The 25685-nt window shown below is 35.7% G+C and overlaps 1 protein-coding gene across 7 annotated transcripts in view; it reads right to left on the bottom strand.

The window, feature by feature from the left end:
* Positions 1–25685, bottom strand: part of CTNNA3 (catenin alpha 3) — a 1671697-nt gene that overhangs the window by 1572166 nt on the left and 73846 nt on the right. For all 7 annotated transcript variants that reach the window (XM_035715351.2, XM_035715352.2, XM_035715353.2 and 4 more), the window contains exon 3: positions 21959–22151. In XM_035715351.2, coding sequence (XP_035571244.1) covers positions 21959–22151 — 193 coding nt within the window. The remainder of the gene's footprint in view (positions 1–21958; positions 22152–25685) is intronic.

The following is a 25685-nucleotide window of genomic DNA, read 5'->3' on the forward strand; positions in this document are numbered from 1 at the left end:
TCCATTCATCTTTCGATGGACACCGAGGCTCCTTCCACAGTTTGGCTATTGTGGCCATTGCTGCTAGAAACATCGGGGTACAGGTGTCCCAGCGTTTCATTGCATCTGTATCTTTGAGGTAAATACCCAGCAGTGCAATTGCTGGGTCATAAGGCAGGTCTATTTTTAACTCTTTGAGGAACCTCCACACAATTTTCCAGAGTGGCTGCACCAGTTCACATTCCCACCAGCAGTGTAAGAGGGCTCCCTTTTCTCCACGCCCTCTCCAACATTTGTGGTTTCCTGCCTTGTTAATTTTCCCCTTTCTCACTGGTGTGAGGTGGTATCTCATTGTGGTTTTGATTTGTATTTCCTTGATGGAAAGTGATGCAGAGCATTTTCCCATGTGCATATTGGCCATGTCTATGTCTTCCTCTGTGAGATTTCTGTTCATGTCTTTTGCCCATTTCATGATTGGATTGTTTGTTTCTTTGCTGTTGAGTTTAATAAGTTCTTTAGGGATCTTGGAAACTAGCCCTTTATCTGACAGGTCATTTGCAAATATCTTCTCCCATTCTGTAGGTTGTCTTTTAGTTTTGTTGACTGTATCCTTTGCTGTGCAAAAGCTTCTTTTTTTTTTTTAATTTATTTTTTATTGGCTGAAATAATTTTTTAAGAGTTCTGAGATATACCAGGGAATGGAAAATCATGGAGTTTGGTGACTTCCATTCATTAAGAATTCTTAACTGTATGGTGGTCTTCAATCAAATCCAATATAGCACATAGCAGACTTGTGGGCAAGTTTATGAAAGACCCTCCCAAATATTCAAAACTACCCTGTGCCCTCTAAATTCATATCTTTCAATAATCACTCTGAATGTAAATGGACTAAATGCTCCAATCAAAAGACAGAGGGTAACAGAATGGATTGAAAAAACAAGACCCATCTATATGCTGCCTACAACAACCTCATTTTAGAACTGAAGACATCTGCAGATGGAAAGTGAGGGGATGGAGAATCATCTATCATGCTAATGGGCGTCAAAAGAAAGCCACAGTATCCATATGTAGATCAGTCCATAAAATGGACTTAACAGATATCCAGAATATTTCATCCTAAAGCAGCACAATATACATTCTTTTTGAGAGTACATGGAACATTCTCCAGAATAGATCACAAACTGAATCAGAAATCAGGTCTCAACTGATACAAAAAGATTGAGATCATATCATACATATTTTCAGACCAAATGCTATGAAACATGAAGTCAACCACATTTTTGGTTTAATTTCAACCACAAGAAGATATTTGGAAGGACCAAAAATACATGGAGGTTAAAGAATATCCTACTAAAGAATAAATGGGTTAACCAGGATATTAAAGAAGAATTTTTTAAAAAATAGGAGCAAATGAGGGCAGCCCAGGTGGTTCAGCAGTTTAGCACCTGCCTTCGGTCCAGGGCGTGATCCTGGAGACCCAGGATCGAGTCCCACATTGGGCTCCCTGCATGGAGCCTGCTTCTCCCTCTGCCTGTGTCTCTGCCTCTCTCTCTCTCAAGAATAAATAAGTAAAATCTTAAAAAAAAAATAGGAGCAAATTAAAATGAAAACACAATAGCCCAAAACCTTTGGGATACACCAAAGGCAATCCTAAAAGGTAAGTATATAGCAATACAGTCCTACTGCAAGGAGCAAGAAGAGTCTCAAATATACACCTAGAAAAAGAACAGCAAATGAATTCTAAATCCAGCAGGAGAAGAAAAATAATAATAGCTAGAGCAAAAGTCGATGATGTAGAAATCAAAAAACCAGTAGAACATATTAACAAAACTAAGAGATGGTTCTTTGAAAGAATTAATAAAATTGACAAACCCTTAGCCAGATTTATCAAAAAGAAAAGAGAAAGGACCCAAATAGATAAAATCACAAATGAAAGAGGAGAGATCTTATGCTTTTGGGTGCAATTGTAAATGGGATTGACTCCTTAATTTCTCTTTCTTCAGTCTCATTGTTAGTGTATAGAAATGCCACTGACTTCTGGGAATAAACCTCACCAAAGATGTAAAGGATCTATACCCTCAAAACTATAGAACACTTCTGAAAGAAATTGAGGAAGACACAAAGAGATGGAAAAATATTCCATGCTCATGGATTGGCAGAATTAATATTGTGAAAATGTCAATGTTACCCAGGGCAATATACACGTTTAATGCAATCCCTATCAAAATACCATGGACTTTCTTCAGAGAGTTAGAACAAATTATTTTAAGATTTGTGTGGAATCAGAAAAGACCCCGAATAGCCAGGGGAATTTTAAAAAAGAAAACCGTATCTGGGGGCATCACAATGCCAGATTTCAGGTTGTACTACAAAGCTGTGGTCATCAAGACAGTGTGGTACTGGCACAAAAACAGACACATAGATCAGTGGAACAGAATAGAGAATCCAGAAGTGGACCCTGAACTTTATGGGCAACTAATATTCGATAAAGGAGGAAAGACTATCCATTGGAAGAAAGACAGTCTCTTCAATAAATGGTGCTGGGAAAATTGGACATCCACATGCAGAAGAATGAAACTAGACCACTCTCTTTCACCATACACAAAGATAAACTCAAAATGGATGAAAGATCTAAATGTGAGACAAGATTCCATCAAAATCCTAGAGAAGAACACAGGCAACACCCTTTTTGAACTCGGCCATAGTAACTTCTTGCAAGATACATCCACGAAGGCAAAAGAAACAAAAGCAAAAATGAACTATTGGGACTTCATCAAGATAAGAAGCTTTTGCACAGCAAAGGATACAGTCAACAAAACTCAAAGACAACCTACAGAATGGGAGAATATATTTGCAAATGACATATCAGATAAAGGGCTAGTTTCCAAGATCTATAAAGAACTTATTAAACTCAACACCAAAGAAACAAACAATCCAATCATGAAATGGGCAAAAGACATGAACAGAAATCTCACAGAGGAAGACATAGACATGGCCAACATGCATATGAGAAAATGCTCTGCATCACTTGCCATCAGGGAAATACAAATCAAAACTACAATGAGATACCACCTCACACCAGTGAGAATGGGGAAAATTAACAAGGCAGGAAACAACAAATGTTGGAGAGGATGCGGAGAAAAGGGAACCCTCTTACACTGTTGGTGGGAATGTGAACTGGTGCAGCCACTCTGGAAAACTGTGTGGAGGTTCCTCAAACAGTTAAAAATAGACCTGCCCTACGACCCAGCAATTGCACTGTTGGGGATTTACCCCAAAGATACAAATGCAATGAAACGCCGGGACACCTGCACCCCGATGTTTCTAGCAGCAATGGCCACTATAGCCAAACTGTGGAAGGAGCCTCGGTGTCCAACGAAAGATGAATGGATAAAGAAGATGTGGTTTATGTATACAATGGAATATTACTCAGCTATTAGAAATGACAAATACCCACCATTTGCTTCAACGTGGATGGAACTGGAGGGTATTATGCTGAGTGAAGTAAGTCAGTCAGAGAAGGACAAACATTATATGTTCTCATTCATTTGGGGAATATAAATAATAGTGAAAGGGAAAATAAGGGAAGGGAGAAGAAATGTGTGGGAAATATCAGAAAGGGAGACAGAACGTAAAGACTGCTAACTCTGGGAAACGAACTAGGGGTGGTAGAAGGGGAGGAGGGCGGGGGGTGGAAGTGAATGGGTGACGGGCACTGGGAATTCTGTATGTTAGTAAATTGAACACCAATAAAAAAAAAATAAAAAAAAAATAATAAAAAATTAAAAAAAAAAAAAAATGAAAGAGGAGAGATCACAACCAACACCACAGAAATACAATTATAAGAGAATACTATGAAAGATTATATCCCAACAAACTTCACAACCTGGAAGAAATGGATAAATTCCTAGAAACCTACAAACCACCAAACCAAAACAGGAAGAAACAGAAATTTGAACAGACCCATGACCAGCAAAGAAACTGAATCAGTAAGCAAAAATCTTCCAACAAATAAAAGTCCTGGGCTAGATGGATTCCCAGGGTAATTATACCAGACATTTAAAGGAGAGTTAACACCCACTCTTCTGAAACTGTTCCAAAAGATAGAAATGGAAGGAAAACTTCCAAACTCATTACAGAAGGCCAGCATTACCTTGATTTTGAAACCAAAGACCCCACTAAAAAGGAGAATTACAGGCCAATATCCCTAATGAGCATGGAGACAAAAATTCTCAATAAAATACTAACAAATTGAATTCAACAGATTAAAAGAATTATTCACCATGACCAAGTGGGACTTATTCCTGAGCTGCAGGAGTGGTTCAATATCCACAAATCAATCAATGTGATACACCATATTAATAAAAGAAAGAATAACAACCATATGATCCTCTCAATAGATGCAGAAAAAGCATTTGACAAAATAGAGCATCTTTCTTGATAAAAACCTCAACAAAGTAGGGATAGAAGGAACATACCTCAACATCATAAAGGCCATATATCAAAGACCCACAGCTGATATCATCCTCAATGGGGAAAACCTGAGAGCCTTTCCCTTATAGCCAGGAATAAGACAAGGATGTCCGTTCTTGCCATTACTATTTAACATAGTACTGGAAGTCTTAGCCTCAGCAATCAGACAACAAAGAGAAATAAAAGGCTCCAAATTAGCAAGGAAGAAGTAAAAGTTTCTCTACTTGCAGAGGACATGATACTCTATGCAGAAAACCCAAAAGACTCCACCAAAAAACTGTTAGAATGGATACATGAATTCACCAAAGTTGCAGGATATAAAATCAATGTGCAGAAATCTGTTCCATTTCTATATACCAATAACAAAACAGCAGAGAAGAAATAAAGAACTCCATCCCATTAGTAATTGCACCAAAAATAAGATAACTAGGAATAAACTAACAGGTAAAAAGATCTGTACTCTGAAAACTATAGATCACTTATGAAAAAAACTGAAAAGGACACAGAGAAATGGAAAATCACTCCATACTCATGAGTTGTAAGAATAAAATTGTTAAAACAATTTAGTGGAATCCCTATTAAAATACCACCAGCATTTTTCACAGAGTGTTCACAAGCCGTTCTAAAATTTGAAAAGACCCCAATTGATAGCCAAATCAATTTTGAAAAAGAAAAACAAAACTGCAGGCATAATGATTCCAGATTTCACACTGCATTACAAAGCTATAGATATCAAGAGAGTATGGTACTGACACAAAAACAGACACATAGGTCAATAGAACAGAAGAGAAAACCCAGAAAGGGACACACAACTTTATGGTCAACTAATCTTTGACAAAGCAGGAAAGAATACCCAATGGGAAAAAAGTCTCTTCAACAAATGGTGTTGGGAAAACTGGAGAGCAACATACAGAAGAATGAAACTGGACTACTTTCTTACACTATTTACAAAACAAACTCAAATAGTTAAAGACCTGAATCTAAAACAGGAATCCATCAAAATCCTAGAGGAAAACATGGGAAGAAATCTCTCTGATCTCAGCCATAGCAGACATGAATAGACACCTCTCCAAAGAAGACATCCAAGGGTTCCTAGGTGGCACTGTTGGTTGAGCATTCAACTCTTGGTTTTGGCTCAGGTCACGATCTCAGGATTGTGATGTCAAGCCCCACATTCGGTTCCGTGTTCAGCATGGAATTTGCTTAAAATACTTTCTCTCTCATTCTGCCCCTACTCCCTCCACTCACTCTCTTGCTTACTCTCTCTCTCTCTCTCTAATAAATAAATAAACCCTTTAAAAAAAAAAAAGACATCCAGATGGGTAACAGACATATGAAAAGATGCCCAACAACTCTCATCATCAGGGAAATACAAATCAAAATCACAATGAAATACCACCTCACACCTGTCAGAATGGCTAAAATCAACTACACAGAAACGTGTTGGTGAGGATGCAGAGAAAGGGGAACTCCCTTGCACTGTTGGTGGGAATGCAAACTGGTGCAGCTACTCTGGAGAACAGTATAGAGGTTCCTCAAAAAGTTAAAAATAAAACTACTCTATGATCCAGCAATTGCACTACTAGTTATTAACCCAAAGGATACAAAAATACAGACTCAAAGGAGTACATGCACCCCAATGTTTATAGCAGCATTATAACAATAGCCAAATTGTTGATCCCAGGATCTGGGGATCGAGTCTCGCATCAGGGTCCCTACAGGGAGCTTGCTTCTCCCCCCTGCCTATGTCTCTGCCTCCTTCTCTCTGTCCTCTCATGAATAAATAAATAAATCTTTAAAAAAAAATAACCAAACTATGGAGAGAGTCCAAATGTCCACTGACTGATAAATGGATAAAGATGTGGTGTGTGTGTGTGTATGTATGTATGTATATGTATGTATGTATGTATGTATGTATGTATATATAATGGAATATTACGCAGCCGTTGAAAATTGAAATCTTGTTATTTGCAATGACGCAAATAGAGCTAGAGTGTATATTAAACTAAGTGAAATAAGTCAGTAAGAGAAAGACAAACCATATGCTTTCACACATATGTGGAATTTAGGAAAGAAGACAGATAAACATATGGGAAGGTAGAAAAGAAAAAAGGAAAGAAGGAAACAAACCATAAGGGACTCTTAACAACAGAGAACAAAAAAAAAAAAAAAACAGAGAACAAAAGGAGGATTGATGAAGGTAGGTGGGTGGGGGATGGGCTAGATGGGTGATGGGTATTAAGGAGGGCATTTGTTATGATGAGCACTGGGTGTTGTAAGTGATGAATCACTGAATTCTACTCCAGAAACCAATATTGCACTACATATTCACTAAAATTTAAATTTAAAAAAAAAATTTAATTAAAAAAAAAAAAACTATTGTGTTTGGAAGCTATAAGAGGGGGTAAAGATAAGTAAGAGTGGCCATTAGCTGAGGACTAACTGATCCTGTAACAAAAAAGGTTGGCTCCCTTGGCTCAAAGGGAGACAACTCCAGTGCCATTCATTCTCCAGAGCTTCCTGTTGGGTTAGGAAAAGATAGACTTCAGCACTATCCAATAGAAAATTAATGTAAGCCACATATACAATTTAAAATATTGTAGCCACATTTTTTCAAGTAGTAACAGTGAGAAACATGTTTAAACATTTAAATGTAAAAAGAAATAGGAAAAATGAATTTTTAAATTATATTTTGTTTTAGCAAAATATTTAAAATACATCATTTCAACATGTAATCAATATTTAATTATTAGGATATTATACATTTTTTTTACACCAAGTCTTTGACATCTACTATGTATTCTACTTGTAAGTCTCAATTCAGGGGCTAAATTTTCATCACAAATGTTTGATCTATATTAGGATTTCATCAAAATTACAGTTGAAAAAGTACATTCCTGTACTCAATTTCAAAGCTTTCTAATAACTGATGATGTATCAGTTTTTAAGATTTTAATTATAATTAAAATTCACAATTCAGATCCTCAGCCATACCTACCACACCCTTGGCTAGTGTTTGCCATATAACAGTGCAGCTTTACCTCAGCTTTGCTCAGCTTTTCCCCTGCCCTTTTCTGATTCATTTAATGCCTCATAGATTTCACACAGGACTCCTTCAGTAAATCACTTGTACAAGAACTCTTATCTTACATTCCACTTCTAGGGAACCCAACCTACCTATATAGACTCTAACCAACTCCCTTCTTGGATATTTGCAATACAACTTAGCATTTGAAAAGCATTGACTGAGAAATCCTCTGGTAAAAAACCTTGTTTAAAAATTTTAATCCAGAGTTCTATAAATTTATTTAGCTGCTTTTTCTCCCAGAAGAGCTCTTAGCATCTCCAGCAGTACTACTTTTCAAGGAGCACAGTTTGAAGCTGTACTAGAGCATTATACTCAAGCAATTCCAAAGACACTTGGAGGGATAAGACTGTCATATATTAAATGACAGCAAAAACAAAGGGAATACATAGGTACAATTACCAGCCAACAAGTATTTCTTAAATATAATATCATGAAAGGAGTCCCAACTCTGCCAACTAACTGGGTGACCTCAGGCAAGTCATATTCTCTTTCTAAATTTAAGTCTCCTCAATTACACAATAAAATAATAATAATACGGGATCCCTGGGTGGTGCAGCGGTTTGGCGCCTGCCTTTGGCCCAGGGCGCGATCCTGGAGACCCGGGATCGAATCCCACGTCGGGCTCCCGGTGCATGGAGCCTGCTTCTCCCTCTGCTTGTGTCTCTGCCTCTCTCTCTTTCTCTCTCTGTGACTATCATAAATAAATAAAAATTAAAAATAATAATAATAATAATAATAGCTACTTTACAGGGTTATAGTGAAGAATAATGTTTGTGTCCATTACTATAATCAATGCTTTACACACCGTACCTCATTAAGACACATAGACACTAATATTATTATAGTTGTTGTTTGCTATCATCATCACTATTAGGAAGGCACTGTGGAAACCTAACCTGTCTTCTATATAATAATGCCAGGTACATCATCCCAAAGCACAGACCTAGTCCTGTCATTGTCTTGACAGTGTCTTTGTCACTTGTCAAAAATTTTCTTTGGTGCTGCAGCAACCTTATCTTGCTATGCAAGGACCTCCAAGGTCTACTACAAATCTACCATTACAAATTGATTTCCCATTTTGCTTTCCATGCATTCCATGCATTCCATGCAATGATCAGGCTCTGAGGAATTCCAACATCAGATGACCATTTAGAAAAAGATGAACCAAAAGGAGATAAAGAAGAAGTAGCCAAAGAGATTAAGAGAGGAAGTTAGAACTGTATGGTTCTCCATTATTCAGGGAAATAGAGTATTTTAGAAAGAAGAAAATAATCAACTGTCTCATATGTGCTAAGAGTTCTAGTCAGATGACAGTAGAGAGATAAAAGTTTGTAAAGGGCTTGTGAAAGAAGATGTTGAGTTCATTTTATACATAAGGGTAAGGTAATACCTAAATAGCCAAGCGAAACTACCTACTAAATGGTTAGAGCCATGGTGTTGACTGCAATGTGTATCACTTCTCACTGGGAAAGAAGGAAGTGGAATGTCAACTTGTGTGTTGAATATCACACATTCTCAAGGATAATCATTCTTTGTGGGAGTGAGTTGAGCATGATTACCATGTATTAATGTAGAAAAATGATTGAAAAGCATTCCGAGTGCTTTTGGCAGTAGAGCTTTATATGAGAAAAGTTGTCAACAAAGCAGTTATTTTTTTTTAATTTATTTTTTATTGGTGTTCAATTTACTAACATACAGAATAACACCCAGTGCCCGTCACCCATTCACTCCCACCCCCCGCCCTCCTCCCCTTCTACCACCCCTAGTTCGTTTCCCAGAGTTAGCAGTTACGTTCTGTCTCCCTTTCTGATATTTCCCACACATTTCTTCTCCCTTCCCTTATATTCCCTTTCACTATTATTTATATTCCCCAAATGAATGAGAACATATAATGTTTGTCCTTCTCCGACTGACTTACTTCACTCAGCATAATACCCTCCAGTTCCATCCACGTTGAAGCAAATGGTGGGTATTTGTCATTTCTAATAGCTGAGTAATATTCCATTGTATACATAAACCACATCTTCTTTATCCATTCATCTTTCGTTGGACACCGAGGCTCCTTCCACAGTTTGGCTATCGTGGCCATTGCTGCTATAAACATCGGGGTGCAGGTGTCCCGGCGTTTCATTGCATTTGTATCTTTGGGGTAAATCCCCAACAGTGCAATTGCTGGGTCGTAGGGCAGGTATATTTTTAACTGTTTGAGGAACCTCCACACAGTTTTCCAGAGTGGCTGCACCAGTTCACATTCCCACCAACAGTGTGAGAGGGTTCCCTTTTCTCCGCATCCTCTCCAACATTTGTTGTTTCCTGCCTTGTTAATTTTCCCCATTCTCACTGGTGTGAGGTGGTATCTCATTGTAGTTTTGATTTGTATTTCCCTGATGGCAAGTGATGCAGAACATTTTCTCATATGCATGTTGGCCATGTCTATGTCTTCCTCTGTGAGATTTCTGTTCATGTCTTTTGCCCATTTCATGATTGGATTGTTTGTTTCTTTGGTGTTGAGTTTAATAAGTTCTTTATAGATCTTGGAAACTAGCCAACAAAGCAGTTATAATTAAAGTCCTGAGAATGATAAGCCCAAGGAAAGGAGATTAGAGGGGACAGAGGACCAAGACTAATACTTAAGAAAAATCAGTTAGGAGACAAGAGGAAAAGAAAGTAAATGAGGGAAGAAAACGGGGGTGTAGAGAATAACAGAATTTAGTATGTAACAACCTGAAAAAGAAAGAGAAAACAACTAATAAGCCAACCAAAGCAGAAGAACAGAAAAGGTAAACAGGAGTAGAAGTTTAAAAAGAGAGTTAACTAAATGAAATGGAATTGTTTTTAGTATAGTTGACATACTGTGCTACATTATTCTCAGGCGTACAACATAGTGATTCAACATGCATTATGCTATGCTCATCAAAAGTGCACACCACAAATGTAGCTCACCACATCTGCCACCATACAATGCTACTACAATACCACCAACTTTAATCTCCATGACTTATTCATTCCTTATCTAGAAGCCTGTACCTCCCACTCCCCTCATCCATTTTGCTCATTCCCCACCCCCATCCCTCTGGCAACCATCAGTTTGTTCTCTGTATTTATAGGTCTGATTGTTATATTTGTTTTTGTTTATTCATTTTGTTTTTTAAATGCCTCTCTCAGTCTGACTTATTTCACTTAGCATAACACCCCCTAGGTCCATCAGGAAATGGCATTTTTTTTATTTATTTTTTATTGGTGTTCAATTTACTAACATACAGAGGAAATGGCATTTTTATTAGATATTTGCCAATCATCAAGCAGGGGCGAGCTAATGTGTTCGTGATGAAAGAACCAGTGAAAAGGAATATGAATGAACAGACTAGAGAAAGAAAAGACAACTATAGAAGAAAAGTCTCTTAAAAGAAGAGAAGACATAAATGAGGATCCAGGTAAAATTGGAAAGTTTTAAAAAGTAAAAAGGACTACTTCTTTTGAAACTGAAGAAGGAGATGAGAAGAGTCAAGAACAGAAAATCTAAAAATTCTTGTTCCTGACCCTGAGAAACTTCCAACAGCTTAATGCACTCTTTAACACTAAAATATGCCACAAAATAATAATGTTCAGACCTATCACCTATAAGGATAAACTTTAGATCACTTGTCAGCATTACACTCACCTTTACACACAGAGTGATGCCATGAGAGTGGTTCCATCTCTCCAGCCAAGAAGGAAAACAAAGCCATGGCTAATATATGCATCACACCTTTGATTTCAAACTCTTTACCAGCTAAGATTTCAGTACATACTTTAGTTTCTAGGACTCCTCACTTATAAATCAATCTGTTCACATGCATTAAATAAATCTTCACTCCTATCTCTGAATTATACATCAGAGTAAATGGTATGTGGTTTACAGAATACCTCTCACTTTCAAAACTTACATTGTAGTTATCTTCTCAAATCATCCTGTCCATATGCCCCAGGCCCATATCTAGTGACTGAAAGTGAGATGGCTTCACACACAGATCAAGTACTTCCCAACTGCCTACACAATACTTCAAGTTGGGTGACACTGAGGAGTTTGCTGAGGATATCAATTGCACTATAAGAAAATCCTGCTGCAGATTTTTCAAGTGAACACTAAGGGATGCCATGTTGAGTGTGTTCCAGCAATTAGTAGTTTACAAGCAATGTAGCTAATTAGCTCATCAGTCTTCAATGGAAGTGTTTCCATAAACATTCTGCCAGCTACAAGACACCATGCATGCATGTTAAAATGTGTTAGAACAAGAGTTCATCATCCCCTTTCAAATGAAGAATGAACTGCATATCCTCAAGCACAATGTATTTCGTAGAAAGATTATTGTATTTGTGACTTTATGCTTATCTAAGAACACTCTTGAGATATAATAACAGTTAAATATATACAGCATCAACATAGCAATAGATGGAAATAATGAGGCAGCAGCTGTTGCCTTTGAAACCATATATAGGCTGTGAGTAATTGGTGGTAAATACCAAACATTTTATCTAAGTCCTAACTGCAATGTGGTTGAGCAAAGTAGATGGAGCTGACCTGTTACTTAGGGACAGTTAACTAAAAATGAACTGCTATTTTCTCTTATAAATATACGTTCAATACAGCTGAGTTTTAAGAGAGAAGATGGTTCAACACAGGTGACCCAAAATGACACCATTAAATTTTTTAAATCTCTGTTTTCCCTAAGACACATTTTTCCCTTATACACAAATAAAAATGCATAAAATAATCAGGGAGGCAATAGGTAACATTTTCAAGGTTCAATATTGGAAATTCTATAATAGCATTTGTTGTTTAAGTAAGTACCCAAGTACACTGATAGGAAGATTTATTACACTTCTAAGATACCATTTTCCAGGAATAATCGTTTCTAGAAGTAATCGTTTTCTCTGACTAATATGGATGATAGTAAATCTTGATTTCTAATTCCTGCTAGAAAAAAAAGTCTATAAACCTGGGGTCTTACAAATCATGAAGATGAAGAACTATGGAAATGTAAAAAGAGGGATAAATTTTTTAAATAACCTGAATACATGTATTATGTACGTGGCAAGCATGTGCATTTTTCAATACTAATGTTTACTTCTCACCAGGGAGAGGACAGTCCCCCAGCCATTAGCCATATTACCTACCCTGCTAGAAATACTCATGAGCCATGCAAACTGAGGCAAGTTGTCAGCTGCTCCTGGCCTAAGCTTTACACACATACAGTTGGGAGGCTCCTGCATTAGTAGACTAAATAGCATAGCATTTCTTTTAGTATAAAATGTCATGCTCCATATTTGGGAAGGAGAGCTATAGTTAGAGGGCCCTAATGGATTCAAAAATCTCCTCATTAATCTTCCTAGCCCTCCCCTGGCTCAAAGTAGCCTTGGTGGAGGCTCACAATTAAAAATAGATGGGGAAGTATTCTAGCAGAGGCAGGATTCCAACAAATTTGCAAGCCCTCTCCCACTTGACATACACCAACATGAGGCCGACAGTACATGTTTCCAATTGCTGGCTCTGGTATTAATAACTGCCAAGACTGCTGGTGTGAAACTGCACATTCCAAATAATTCATACCAAAGTGTATGGAGGTTTCATTAGTGCTATGGTACATATGTGTAGGCATCTTGTCTTGTCTGGGCATTATACAAAAATGCTGAACCTTAATCTTTCTCTGAACATTCTTGAAATCTCAATTATCCCTTTATACATTGAGAATGATATATTTTTATATTTATTTTACAATTGACCCTTGAGCAACATAGGTTTGACCTGAGTGGGTCCACTTCTATGTGGATGTTTTTATATACAGCACTGCAAATATATTTTCTCTTCCTTATGATTTTCTTAATAACATTTTCCTCTCTCTAATTTACTTTATTGTAAAACTACAGTATATAATATGTATAATATATGAAATATATGTTAATCAGCTGTTTATGTTACCAGTAAGGCTTCTGGTCAACACTAGACTATTAATAGTTAAGTTCTAGGGGAGTCAAAAGTTATACAGGGATTTTGAACCACATGGGGATCAGGATCCCTAACTCCTGTATTATTCAAGGTCAACAATATGTTATTAGGAATCTAACATTGTATAATTATTAATAAAGCAGATAGTGTCTGCATGAGAAAACTATTAACATTATGTCTAAATGTTCAAAGGAAAAAGAATCTGATAACCTTTAAGAATTAAAAGTAAGTCTGTTTACTTGTTTACTACCTGTCTTCCCACTAAAATATACGTCAGCTCTATGAGGGCAAGCTTTGTCTGCCTAGTTCACTTCTGTGAGCCTAACGGAGAATGGAGCCTGGCCTATACAAAGATTTCAATAAAAATTTAAATTTTTTTAAATAAAAGAGAAAGAAATGCAAGACTCTGAAAAAAGACAGGCTAGACATAGACCAAATCTTCCTCTCAATTTTATATGTACTCACCTATCCTCCTATGGGAGAGATTCCTCTTTCCCAACTTAATGGTAAAACAAAGGAAAAGGGAGATTTAGAGTCACTATTTTATTGCTCCTTCACATGTGCTTCGACAGCTCTTAAGACATACCATTACAGTGGCATTTACCAGACATTATTTCAACTGTTTACATGTCTACTTACCCCAATAGACTATCTCTATATTCACAGGGCCCAAAATACAACCAAATACAGATATCAAATTTTTAACCAAAGTAGGTAAATATCAGGCAAATGTTGTAAATATTAACAAATGTTTACAAATAAATAAAGGGCATAAGAGACTAAATATGGTTTCTCTTGTAATTGTCTCTCTCTCTTAACTATACCTCAGTGAAATACTGACTATTCACTTCCTTTCTACAATCCTTCTCTCTATTTTATTCAAAATTGGAACAAACTCTGAACCAGGTTTATTTAATATGTCACATAATTTGTGTCCTTTTCCTTTTTTTATCAAAGCACTGAAGAAAACACAAAAGAGTATTTTTTTCACTTGCAATTCAAATCTATAATTCCATCTAATTTTTTTTTTTACAACTGAAAGCAAAATCTAAAACCAGGATGGGGGATCCCTGGGTGGCACAGCAGTTTGGCGCCTGCCTTTGGCCCAGGGCGCGATCCTGGAGACCCGGGATCAAGTACCACGTCGGGCTCCCGGTGCATGGAGCCTGCTTCTCCCTCTGCCTGTGTCTCTGCCTCTCTCTCTCTCTCTGTGACTATCATAAATAAAAAAATAAAATAAAATAAAATAAAACCAGGATGATTGAGGAGCCTACCCTCTGTAGGGAACTCACAGTACCACTAAGTTACTGTGTAAAGTAAACTTCAATTAAGTTTCCTCCACAACTTTAAATTTAACTGACAAATCTTTAAGACTTTTGCTAAATCCATATCACTAGTTATCTTCTTTTCCAAACAGCAAACTAAAGAATGTTTATGAATAGAAAGAATATATATACACATAAAGACATATTTTTGCATCTGTTATAATTCCCTGTTCTTTGCAATTTCATGTATGAACAGCAAATGCCACATACTGTATCATATCACTTTTGTAAAATTAGTTTCTCACAATAAGCCAAATAAAGTAATCTTATCATCATAAGAAATCCCAAAGAAACAGGCCATGTGTGTTTGCATGTGTCAAATGTTTCTTTTCTTTTTAAAAATAACCATCCAAATGTTTCATTTCAGAGATAATACCTGAAAAAGTACCAATCTAAAAAAAATCAACTGCATTTCTATACATTAACAACACTAGAAATATAATTGATTTGAGTCCAGAAACATACCCACATATATATGGAACTTTGGCATTTAACAAAAGTGACATATCCAAACTGTTTTTCAAAGTAGTTGTACCAATTTACACTCCACCAAGCAATGTATAAAAGATCTTGTTACTTCAAAGTCTTTCTAACATGTCAGATTTTTAAATTTCTGCCAACTGAATTGCATAAAATGATACCTCTTTTGCATATCTCTGATCACCAGTGAAGCTGAATGTCTCTTTACATTTTCACTGTTTATTCCTCTGTAAAATTCTTTTTATATCAATTTTATTTTGCTTATTGATTTGTGTTCTTTTGATTATCCCTTATTGTCAATATTTTCCTCAGTTGTGTCTTTTCATTTTCTTTAAGAATTTTTTGATATAAAAAAGTTCTTAATTTTGATAGAATACATTAGTCTTTTCTTTACAGCTTTTTGTTTCATATTTAATAAACTCTATTACATACCCAAGGCCTTAAAATATTCATCCTATTTTTAATGAGTTTTTAATATTTGTTTTTGATATTTGTATCCTAAAAATGCACCTGGTGATGACTTTCTGGTTATGATTATGAGAAAGCAAATGGTAGAAAGATTGAATAAGACAGAAGTCAAAAGAATATGGCAGCTAAGAGAAGGGAATAGTTTTTCCCTCCTTCAGAAAGTCAGGGAGACAAAACTGGAGCTCTGAGTCCGCCTAGGAGGAAATCCAAAATATCTCATACTTTCAATTCAGATTTCTGAGGTGCTACACCCAAGAATAACAGCTAGCCAAAACTAGGCCAACCTTTAAAAATTAATTCTACAATCTGTCATACAAAACGCCCAGCATCCAATCAAAAAGTATCCAAGATACCAGGAAACAAAATGAGGTACTTGAAAAAGCAAAAGAACAGACAATAGAAACAAACCCATAAGGATGCTTGGGTGACTTAGTGGTTGAGTGTCTGCCTTCAGCTCAGGGAATGATCCTGGGTCTGGGGATCAAGTCCCACACTGGGCTTCCTGCAGGGATCCTGCTTATCCCTTTGCCTACATCTCTGCCTCTGTGTGTGTGTGTGTCTCATGAATAAATAAATAAAATCTTTTAAAAAAAAGAGGGCAGCCTGGGTGGCTCAGCAGTTTAGCACCGCCTTCAGTCCAGGGCCTGATCTTGGAGACCCGGGATCCAGTCCCACGTCAGGCTCCCTACATGGAGGCTGCTTCTCCCTCTGCCTGTGTCTCTGCCTCTCTCTCTCTCTCTCTCTCTGTGGGTCTCTCATGAATAAATAAATAAAAATCTTTTAAAAAAATAAAAATAAAATAAATAAAAATTTTAGAAAAGAAGTCTATAAGAGAGCCATATATCTGTATAGAGAAATTAACTATAATTGAAATGTTCAAGAGAAATAATGGCAAGATGAAAACTTCAGCAGGGAATTGGAATTTGGAAAGAAGTTAGACAAATGAAAGCTATTTCTGTTTCCATAGAAATGAAAACTATTTTTTAAAAACAAATGAAAATTCAAAAATTAAAAATGTACAGCAAGTAATGTGAAAAGTTCACTGGATAGACTTACAAACAGATTGGAAGAGCAGGGGGAAAGTATCCTAAATTTAAACATATATGTAAAAGGGGTGTCTGGATGGCACAGCTGGTTGAGCACCCTTCTCTTGGTTTCCCTCTGGTTATGATCTCATGGTCATGAAATTGAGCCCCACGTCCAGCTCTCTGCTCAGCAGAGTCCACTTGAAATTCTCTCTCCTCCTCTGCCCCTCCTTCTACTCATGCTCCCTCTTTTTCTCTCTCTAAAGTAAATAAATCTTTAATAAATAAATAAATACAAATAGATAGATATAAAATTTAAATCTTTAAAGTATTTTACAATATCACAAAAATGAATACATGTTTTTGAATCAGAAGACTCTTTACTATTAAAATGTCAGTTCAGCACAAATTGATATATACATCCAATTTAATCCCAATAAAAATCCCAGCAGGCTTTCTTGTAAAAATTAAGAAGCTGGTTCAAAAATTTCTATGGAAGTGCAAGGGATCTAGAATTACAAAATCAAGATAATTTTTATTTTAACATTTACTCTGAGGTACAATAATCAAGACAACATGTTATTTGTATAAGGGCAGACATACAAATCAATGAACAGAACAGAGTTCCTAAGTAGACAGATAATGGTCAAGTGATTTTCAAAAAAGGTGCAAAAGAAATTCAATTGAGAAAGAATAATTTTTTTCAATAGCTATACTGATACAATTAAACTTCTATTGCATCCACATAATACTGAATCAAACGAATTCCCATATGAAAAAGAAAATGAATCATGAACCCTAACTCACACCATTCATAAAAATTTATTTCTAGGTAGATTGTAATGGCAAAACAATAAAGACTGTAGATGATTTCATACGAGAAGATATGCATTTCATATGAAATCATATGAGATTATCTTGATTTACAATAGGCAAAGTTTTTTTAAGTTTTGTTTTAACAGAACAGAAAAATCTCTTTCCATAAAGGAATAAGATAATTAACTGGAATTTTTCAAAATTGCTTCTAAATATCAAAAATGCTTAATATAATGAAAGAGTGAAGACATTTTTAATAACCGCAACTAACAAAAGACTCACATCTAGAACACACAAAAAGTCACTAGAGAAATAAAAATTAAAACTACAATATAAAACCACTACATACACTTGAATCAAAACACTAACACTAACACCAAGTTAGCTAGAATGTAGAGAGCAACTGGAATTCTTATACATTAGTGATGAGAATGTCAGTTGGAAAATCCACTTTGGAAAACTGTTTGGTAAAAATCTATTAAAGCTGAGTGTATACCTTATGAACTAGAAATTTCATCCTAAGTGTAGCCCAGCATAATGTACATTCACACACCAAAAGTAATGCACAAATAAGTACACAGCAGCACTACTTATTAAGGCCAAAAACTGAAAAAAAAAAAAACTCAACTATCCATCAATCTAACATGGATAAATAAATTATGATCTATTCATCAATGAAATTAATGAACTACTATATGTTGAGATCTCACAAGTGTAACATTGAGCAAAAGAAATCAAACTCAAGGGATAGCAAACTATATGATCCTACTTACGTAAAGTCAAAAGAATCAAAAAATGAACCTATGTAAGAACCTAGGATAATTGTTACCTTTGAGGTGAGGAAGTAGTAACTGGTTGGAGGCACAAGGGGTGCTTTAAGGATTCTGATAAGTTTCTATTACTTGATCTGGGTGGAGGTTACATTGTGTGTTTACAATGTGAAACCATATTGAGTTGTTCACAATAATGTATGCATTTTCCTATATTTCTTATTCTCAGTAAACCATTAAAAAGCTTTAAATATAACCAACTGTGTGACTTAGAAGCAATGTCTATACATTGCAGGGGTACACAAGAGGCTATAGGAAGGTAGCATATATGCTATAGACAAAACATGTAGTCCAAACATTATAAACAATTCTTAGCTAATTCCTAGCTAACTGTTATGTGAATATTCTAAAACCACTTAAATAAAATACTTTAATACTTTGCCATTCTATAGATGTAAATATAGGGGTAAGCTGTAGGATCATGAGGGAAAGATAAATAATCACTATGTGGGCCACCTTTGCTGCATCTCTACAGGTCTGCCCACTTATGACCTTTGCTTTCACCATCCTCCCTAATACTATCCATGCCCTTATCTTCCATAGGCAAATTCTTTAGGTAATTAAATGCTCACATTATTTATCATTTCAAGTCTCTAACTACAGCCAAAAAATTCAGTAAACAGAATAAAACAGAATCCTGTTATAATGCTACATAAATTACAGTCTTTAGTAGAAGAAATTTTCTAAATTAGTGTCAAATTCTCCTTGAAAATAAGTCAATGAATATATAAATAAAAATATCCTTCTACCTCCAATATTTTTTCACTTTCCCAAATACTTTGAACTTATTTTTTGCTCTTCATTAGTCCTTCATATTATGCCACTGGACAAAGCCCTTAAAAAAAACAAAAAGGCAGGAAACTAAAATATGTTTCTAGTATCAAAGAGTTACTTGAATCAGAATTCATTCTCCTGATACTTCAACCCTACCACAGAGCTAAAATTCCTTCCAAGTTTTTCGAAACAGTGCTCTCACTGTTACTATCTCTGCTATCCATAGGATAAGCATTGGCCATTCCCCAAATTCCAGAACCATTTGCCATTTCACTGCTTTCCTCCCACACTCAAGTGGCAGTAGTTCAATTTGGCAGTTTGTCAAAAAGAATCAGAGTATAAAGCACTTGGTGATTTTTAACCAAATGTATTTGTTGTGTATACAGCATATGCCATATATATCACATAATACGATTTCACACATTATAATAGAACACAGTGAAGGATGTACTGCATAATCCTAGAATCAAAACATATTTCTCTTTGAGACCTTCTCTTTAAAATAATTTTCTTTTATTGAGCCAAAAACTGTTAACTTACTTTTTTTAGAGATATATCGTTTCACGACAGCTTATGCTATTACTGTTCTCTGCTAAGAATGACCAATGTCTTACATATTATCGGTAGTTTATAAAAACTATGTTTTCAAATACACTACATTATGTGACCAAAACAATACCAGAATAGCGTTTATATTCCTTACCAAAAGACTCAGAAAAAAAAAAAACATAAAAGATAATATGTCATGAATGCAAAGATAAGGGCACCTGGGTGGCTCAGTGGTTAAGCATTTGCCTTCAGCTTGGGTCACCATCCCCAGGTCCTGGAATAGAGCCCCAAAGTCTGCTTCTCCTTCTGCCCCTTCCCCTGCTTATATTCTCATTCCCCCTCTCTTTCTCTCTCTCTCAAATAAATAGATAAAATCTTTTTTAAAAATAAATGCAAAGATAAAAATCATTACATAATTTTATAATATAAAGTGACAAAATGATGCTCCATTTTTTATTTATTTAAAAAAATTTATCAGGTGGTTGTTATGATATGTTATGTATCAGGTATTGCTCATCAAATAACACCTGGTATTTGCCACCTTCAAGGAATTTAGAATCTAGATTTACCGACCACGTAAATCAAAGTGTGGTGTAAATCCTATGAAAGAGATACTCAGAGTCTGCAGGAACACAGAAGAGGGACATCTAAATCAGCATTATGAGGTCAGTATGCAATTCCTGGAAAAGACCTGGGTTGAGTTCTGTTGCAATGAACGATTGGCTGATTGAAAGGGAATAGCTGGTAACAGAGGTGCAGAGGCATAAGACAACATGGGCCATTTAAGATACTTCAAGTTCTTGTTTGTAGGAAAGTTTGAAAGGGGGACAGAATCAGAAAATGAGAAAGGAGAGAATGATAGAAGACCAATTATGAAATGCTGAGGGACCTAGGTTTAAAAGTCTGAACTTGATCCAGAAAGACAGTCCCTCTAATCCTTCAAAAGCTATTTTAAAAGGATTTTAAGCATAGAAGTAAAATGAGCATATTTTCATTTTTAAAAGATATATTTGGCTTTGGTATAAGTTAAGGCTAATGCAGTAATCCTGAATTCAGGAGGCAACATCAGTAATGGAGAAGAGGGAAATTTCTGAGAGACAAAAGGAGACAGAATTTGTTAAACTTAGAGACTAACTGGAAGACAGGGTGAAATGATAAATGAAGGGTCTACACTGACGTGATGACTATGTGGATGATAGTACCAGGACAGAGAGGATAGGACAAAGAATGGGTCTAAGGTAGCAGGGAGGAGTGATGAATTCATGTGAAATTATCTCAGGCATTATGGTTTTTTTAATATTTTCTGAAGAGTCTCAGTAAAATATAAATCACATATAAAGTTTATATATAACAAATAAAAATAACTCCCCTACATTTGACCTAAAGTTTATTAAAGGAAATATATTCATTTTCATTATTTAATTAACAAACAATTCATGATTTTCATAAAGTTACGTTGGGAAGGGAAATATCCAAACACACCAAGTCTCTTCACAAAGCTGAACAGGACATATTTAAGTTTTCTTATCCTCTCAAAATAGTTCCTTGCAGCAAGCTCATACAAAAATAGGGCAGTTCTTTTAAAAACAGACTGCAATGAGACTTACATTCATTAGAAAACTGTTGTTATTACCTAAGTAAATACATCAAAAGGTAAAAAGTACATGTTCACTTTATAATATCAACATAGCAACAATTTGATTTATGCATAGGTTTTGCAAAGCATGTCTTTTTAAGTTTAGGAATTCTAAATCTCTAGAATATAAAAACAAAATGTACTCCTAAGTGGCCAGGTTCATAATTTATTATTTCCAACTATTAACTAGGAATTTTATAATTTATTTATGTGTGGGAAAATACACCTTCAGCTTCATTAGTCATTTCTCATTATATTCTATGACAAAACAGGATACACTTCTCTTTGTTTATTATGGGTAGACTGTGGCACATGATGGAGAGAAGGTGGCCTACAGGGAAAGAACTGGGAGTAGTACTCTTGAGCCGTGGAGCTAATGAGCCATTCCGCCTCCCACAGCGAGCTCCTCAGAGCTCTACAAAAGACTAATAAACTCAAGTCAACAAAAACAAAACACTCACAAATCTAATTCCATAACTAACACCCTAAGGATATACAGTTTGCTCCCAACCAGAATTAGTGTACTCACTTTCTTTGCGTACTTCCTCAAGTGCAGAAGCAAGTTCTTCCTTTAAAACTGTAGCTTCCTGGGCAATCTTCTCTCCCTTGTCTAATAAATTCCAAGTTGCTTCCTCCACAGAAGCTAGAAGGACTCTGGCTCTTTTTGAACGTCCTTTTTTCCTGTTGGAAGGATTCTGGGGACAATTGACAAGTGTAGTAACCTAAAATTGGAAAAATATAAGCCATTCATCAGACAAATTGTGAGAACACAGTCCTGGGACATCACAGCCCAAAACAGAAGGAAGTATTTCATAGTAACATGATTTATTCCTGGTACTACTGGTACGCCCTCCTAAATCAAGTCAAGGCACCAACAGCAATATTATCAGCCACTATGGAACTTCCAATAAAGATAAAAAGGAAAGAAGGAAGAAGGTGGGAAAGGAGAAAGGGAGGACATGAGGAAAGAAGAGGCACAGGGATGGAAACTTATCAAATTTACTACTAAAACAGGTAAATATATTACATATATTTTATATGTATGTATAAATATTTGTATATAATAATTATTTATATCACTTTGTAGCCTATAGTCCGTATTAAGAGGGAGGCAAAATAATCCTAATTAAGTCAGTAAGTATTAGTCTATTTAGGGTGAGTATAAAGATTATCAATGTTGAGGGGGTACAGTACCATTCTGAAACATGAAACACTTATTACCTATCTCAGAGGGACAAAACCCAAATCATTACTATGACCTACATATTGGCCTTTTGTAATCTCTCTTATCTGTCTCCTCCACTCTCCCCTAATTCAGGAGGTCTCTCAAACAGGTCTTGTTCTGAGTTTCGCATCAAGAAGATTTTCTTGACAACCCATCCCCACTTTCTCTGTCTCTTCATTCCACTTTACATTTCCTCAAAACACTTACCAAACCTGATATTTTTTGTTTATATGTTTATTTCATGCTTCTAATACTAAAATGTAAACTTCATGAAAGCAGAAAGTGTGTTTTTTTTCTCCAACACCCATAACAACACACAAAGTAGATGTCCAATATTTATTATGTAAATGGATTAATGAATGGGGTAATTGAAAAGAGGGCCTTTTTAATCTCTATATTTTGAATTGTCTGAATATGAGCATTATTAGTTTTGTAAATTCATTTAAAATAATAATAAACTAATAATAAGAGCAATATTTAGAGATAGAAATTAAGCACCTGGGGTGCCTGCGTGGCTCAGTCAGTTGAGTGTGCAACTCTTGATTTCACTCAGGTCATGATCTCAGGGGCATGAGATCACGCTCTGCATCAGGCTCCACAATCAGCAAGGAGTCTGCTTGTCCCTCTCCCTCTAATCCTTCTCCCACTCATGCTCTCTCTCTCTCAAATAAATAAATAAAATCTTAAAAAAAAAAAAAGAAATAGAAGAAGAAATTAAGCATCTATATTTGGAAACTAAACCTCATACAAAATTACACTGTAAAAAACATCCACTTCTTAATTACACCTTGGATCCCAATCATAAATTTTATTAACATTTTTATAAGCAAATCTGGAAGATCTCTATTGCAGAGGAAGAAAAAAACCCTGTATCCAGTATTTAAAATGGAAGCCGTGAAACTCCTATGGAAAGCTAGAATCCTACATATCATCAAGTAGCCAAAGCATTTTATAACAATCATGCACCACATGTTTGACAATGGACTATACATAACCTTTCCTGCTCTGTAGGCCCTAAAGGTTTGGCTTGTTTATTGCTTATAGAGCACAACATATTTGTTTACTTGTGTATATGGATCCAGTTTTTTAATTAGGAACTGAGAAAGAACTTACAAGCTATGGGGGAAATACACAGTTGAAAATAATTTTTGAATTATTTGAATTCTCCTCCTCCATCCACTAGACCCTTTGCTTTACTCTAATTTGCTTTATTCTCATGTTCACAACCCAGAGTGCAATGCCTTGTAGCAAGTCTTTGTTCCCTTTTTTGGAAAAGAACAATCATATTATCCTATAAAACTGTGTGAATGTTAAATACGTAAAATGTCTTTTAAAATGCACAACATGACACAAATATTGGTTGACATTTAATGTTCATTTTCTAGTCCATTCCCCTCATGAATCAAAAAATGTTATGAGATCCTTGTCCTGGGGCTACCCTCGTGTTGCTCTTGGGGTCCTCTGTGCTAAATGTGATGAAGTCAGTTAACAGAGCACATCCTATATGTTTTACAAGCAGTGAAATAGGGCCATGTGTCTTTATTATGTATTAAATAAAGATGATAATATGCCTGATTTATTCATGGGTTTTCACATACTCCAAAAGGCAAATATCTCACTATTGTCAGTCTAATTTATATATTAAGAGCTAAAAGATATTTGTTCAGATTAAGACAAATTATAGTACCTAGTTTAAAATCTTTGTTTAAAATGAATAATAAGTATCATTGTCTAAATGTTCCTTCAAAATGTATTTTAAGTGCCACAATTCATGATGCTTCCCACTGAACATTCCTCTCTTATTGTTCAGATCTTCCATGCGCCAAATGTTTTCCATAGAATAGCCTGAGCTTTGAAATTAAAATGAGCATTCCAGAAATGTTTTGTTCCTTATAATAAATGCCAAAGCAGAAATGTGAAAAGAACATTGTATAAGAATATTGTGCTTCCATCGAAATAAGTGCAACTGCAACCTGCAAGTTATTCACATTTATAAATCATTTCTACCTATGTCTTCTGAAATACCCCAATATCGTTATTTAATATTGATTAAAGTCAAGTGACACTTTCAATGATTCACTTTATTTCAGAAAATAAAGGTGGCATGGTAATCCTGTGAGGGGAAAAAAGAAAACTAAACCTTTTTTCCCTCCCCCCACCCCTGCCAAATTACCTACAGGATCTAACCAATTCCCTTCAGTGACTGTGACTCAGGATAACACATGACTTTCACCAAAGGTTAGGGGTGCATTTGTTATCTGAAAAAGTCTCTCATCTCTTGGAGGAATATCAGCAATCAGTAAAAATTAGATTTCAGGTTATTCTGTAAAATAACTCCCATTTCCTCATTTCTTTTTTAGTATAAAATCAGTTATATTTTCATAAGCAACACAAAAACTTTAGTTGGCATTTACAATAAAGATGATTCTAATGTAAGTCCAAGCCTATGTCTTGCTAACCTTTCTTTTTGTCACTAATGTACAACCCTCCCCTTCTTCTCTTTCTCAGACCTTAGAGGATTCCTCTAATTTGGAAAATTTTTGGCTCTTTTTTTTAAGATTTTATTTATTTATTTATTCATGAGAGACACAGAGAGAGAGAGAGAGGCAGAAACACAGGCAGAGGGAGAAGTAGGCTCCATGCAGGGAGCCCAACGCGGGACTCAATCCCAGGTCTCCAGGACCAGGCCCTGGGCTGAAGGTGGCACTGAACCGCTGAGCCACCTGGGCTGCCCAAGTTTTTGGCTTTTAAAGAGCCTGGTTCACTCACTTGTCTTTAGTCTGTCAGTCTGAGCTAGGCTATGGACACATCTTCACACATACATACAGGAATGAGCTCCCCTACTGAAATGGTCCTACATTGGATACTTCAAATAATCTGAAAAGAAGAAATGCTCTGTTTTATTAATTCTGTGGATTTATTTTTTTTATTTAAATTCAATTTGCCAACATACAGTATATCATTAGTTTCAGTTGTAGTTTTCAATAATTCATCAGTACTCATTACATAATGTGCTCCCCTTAATGCCCAT

The sequence above is a fragment of the Canis lupus genome, chromosome 4 (assembly GCF_003254725.2).
Source record: "Canis lupus dingo isolate Sandy chromosome 4, ASM325472v2, whole genome shotgun sequence".
NCBI lineage: Eukaryota > Metazoa > Chordata > Mammalia > Carnivora > Canidae > Canis > Canis lupus.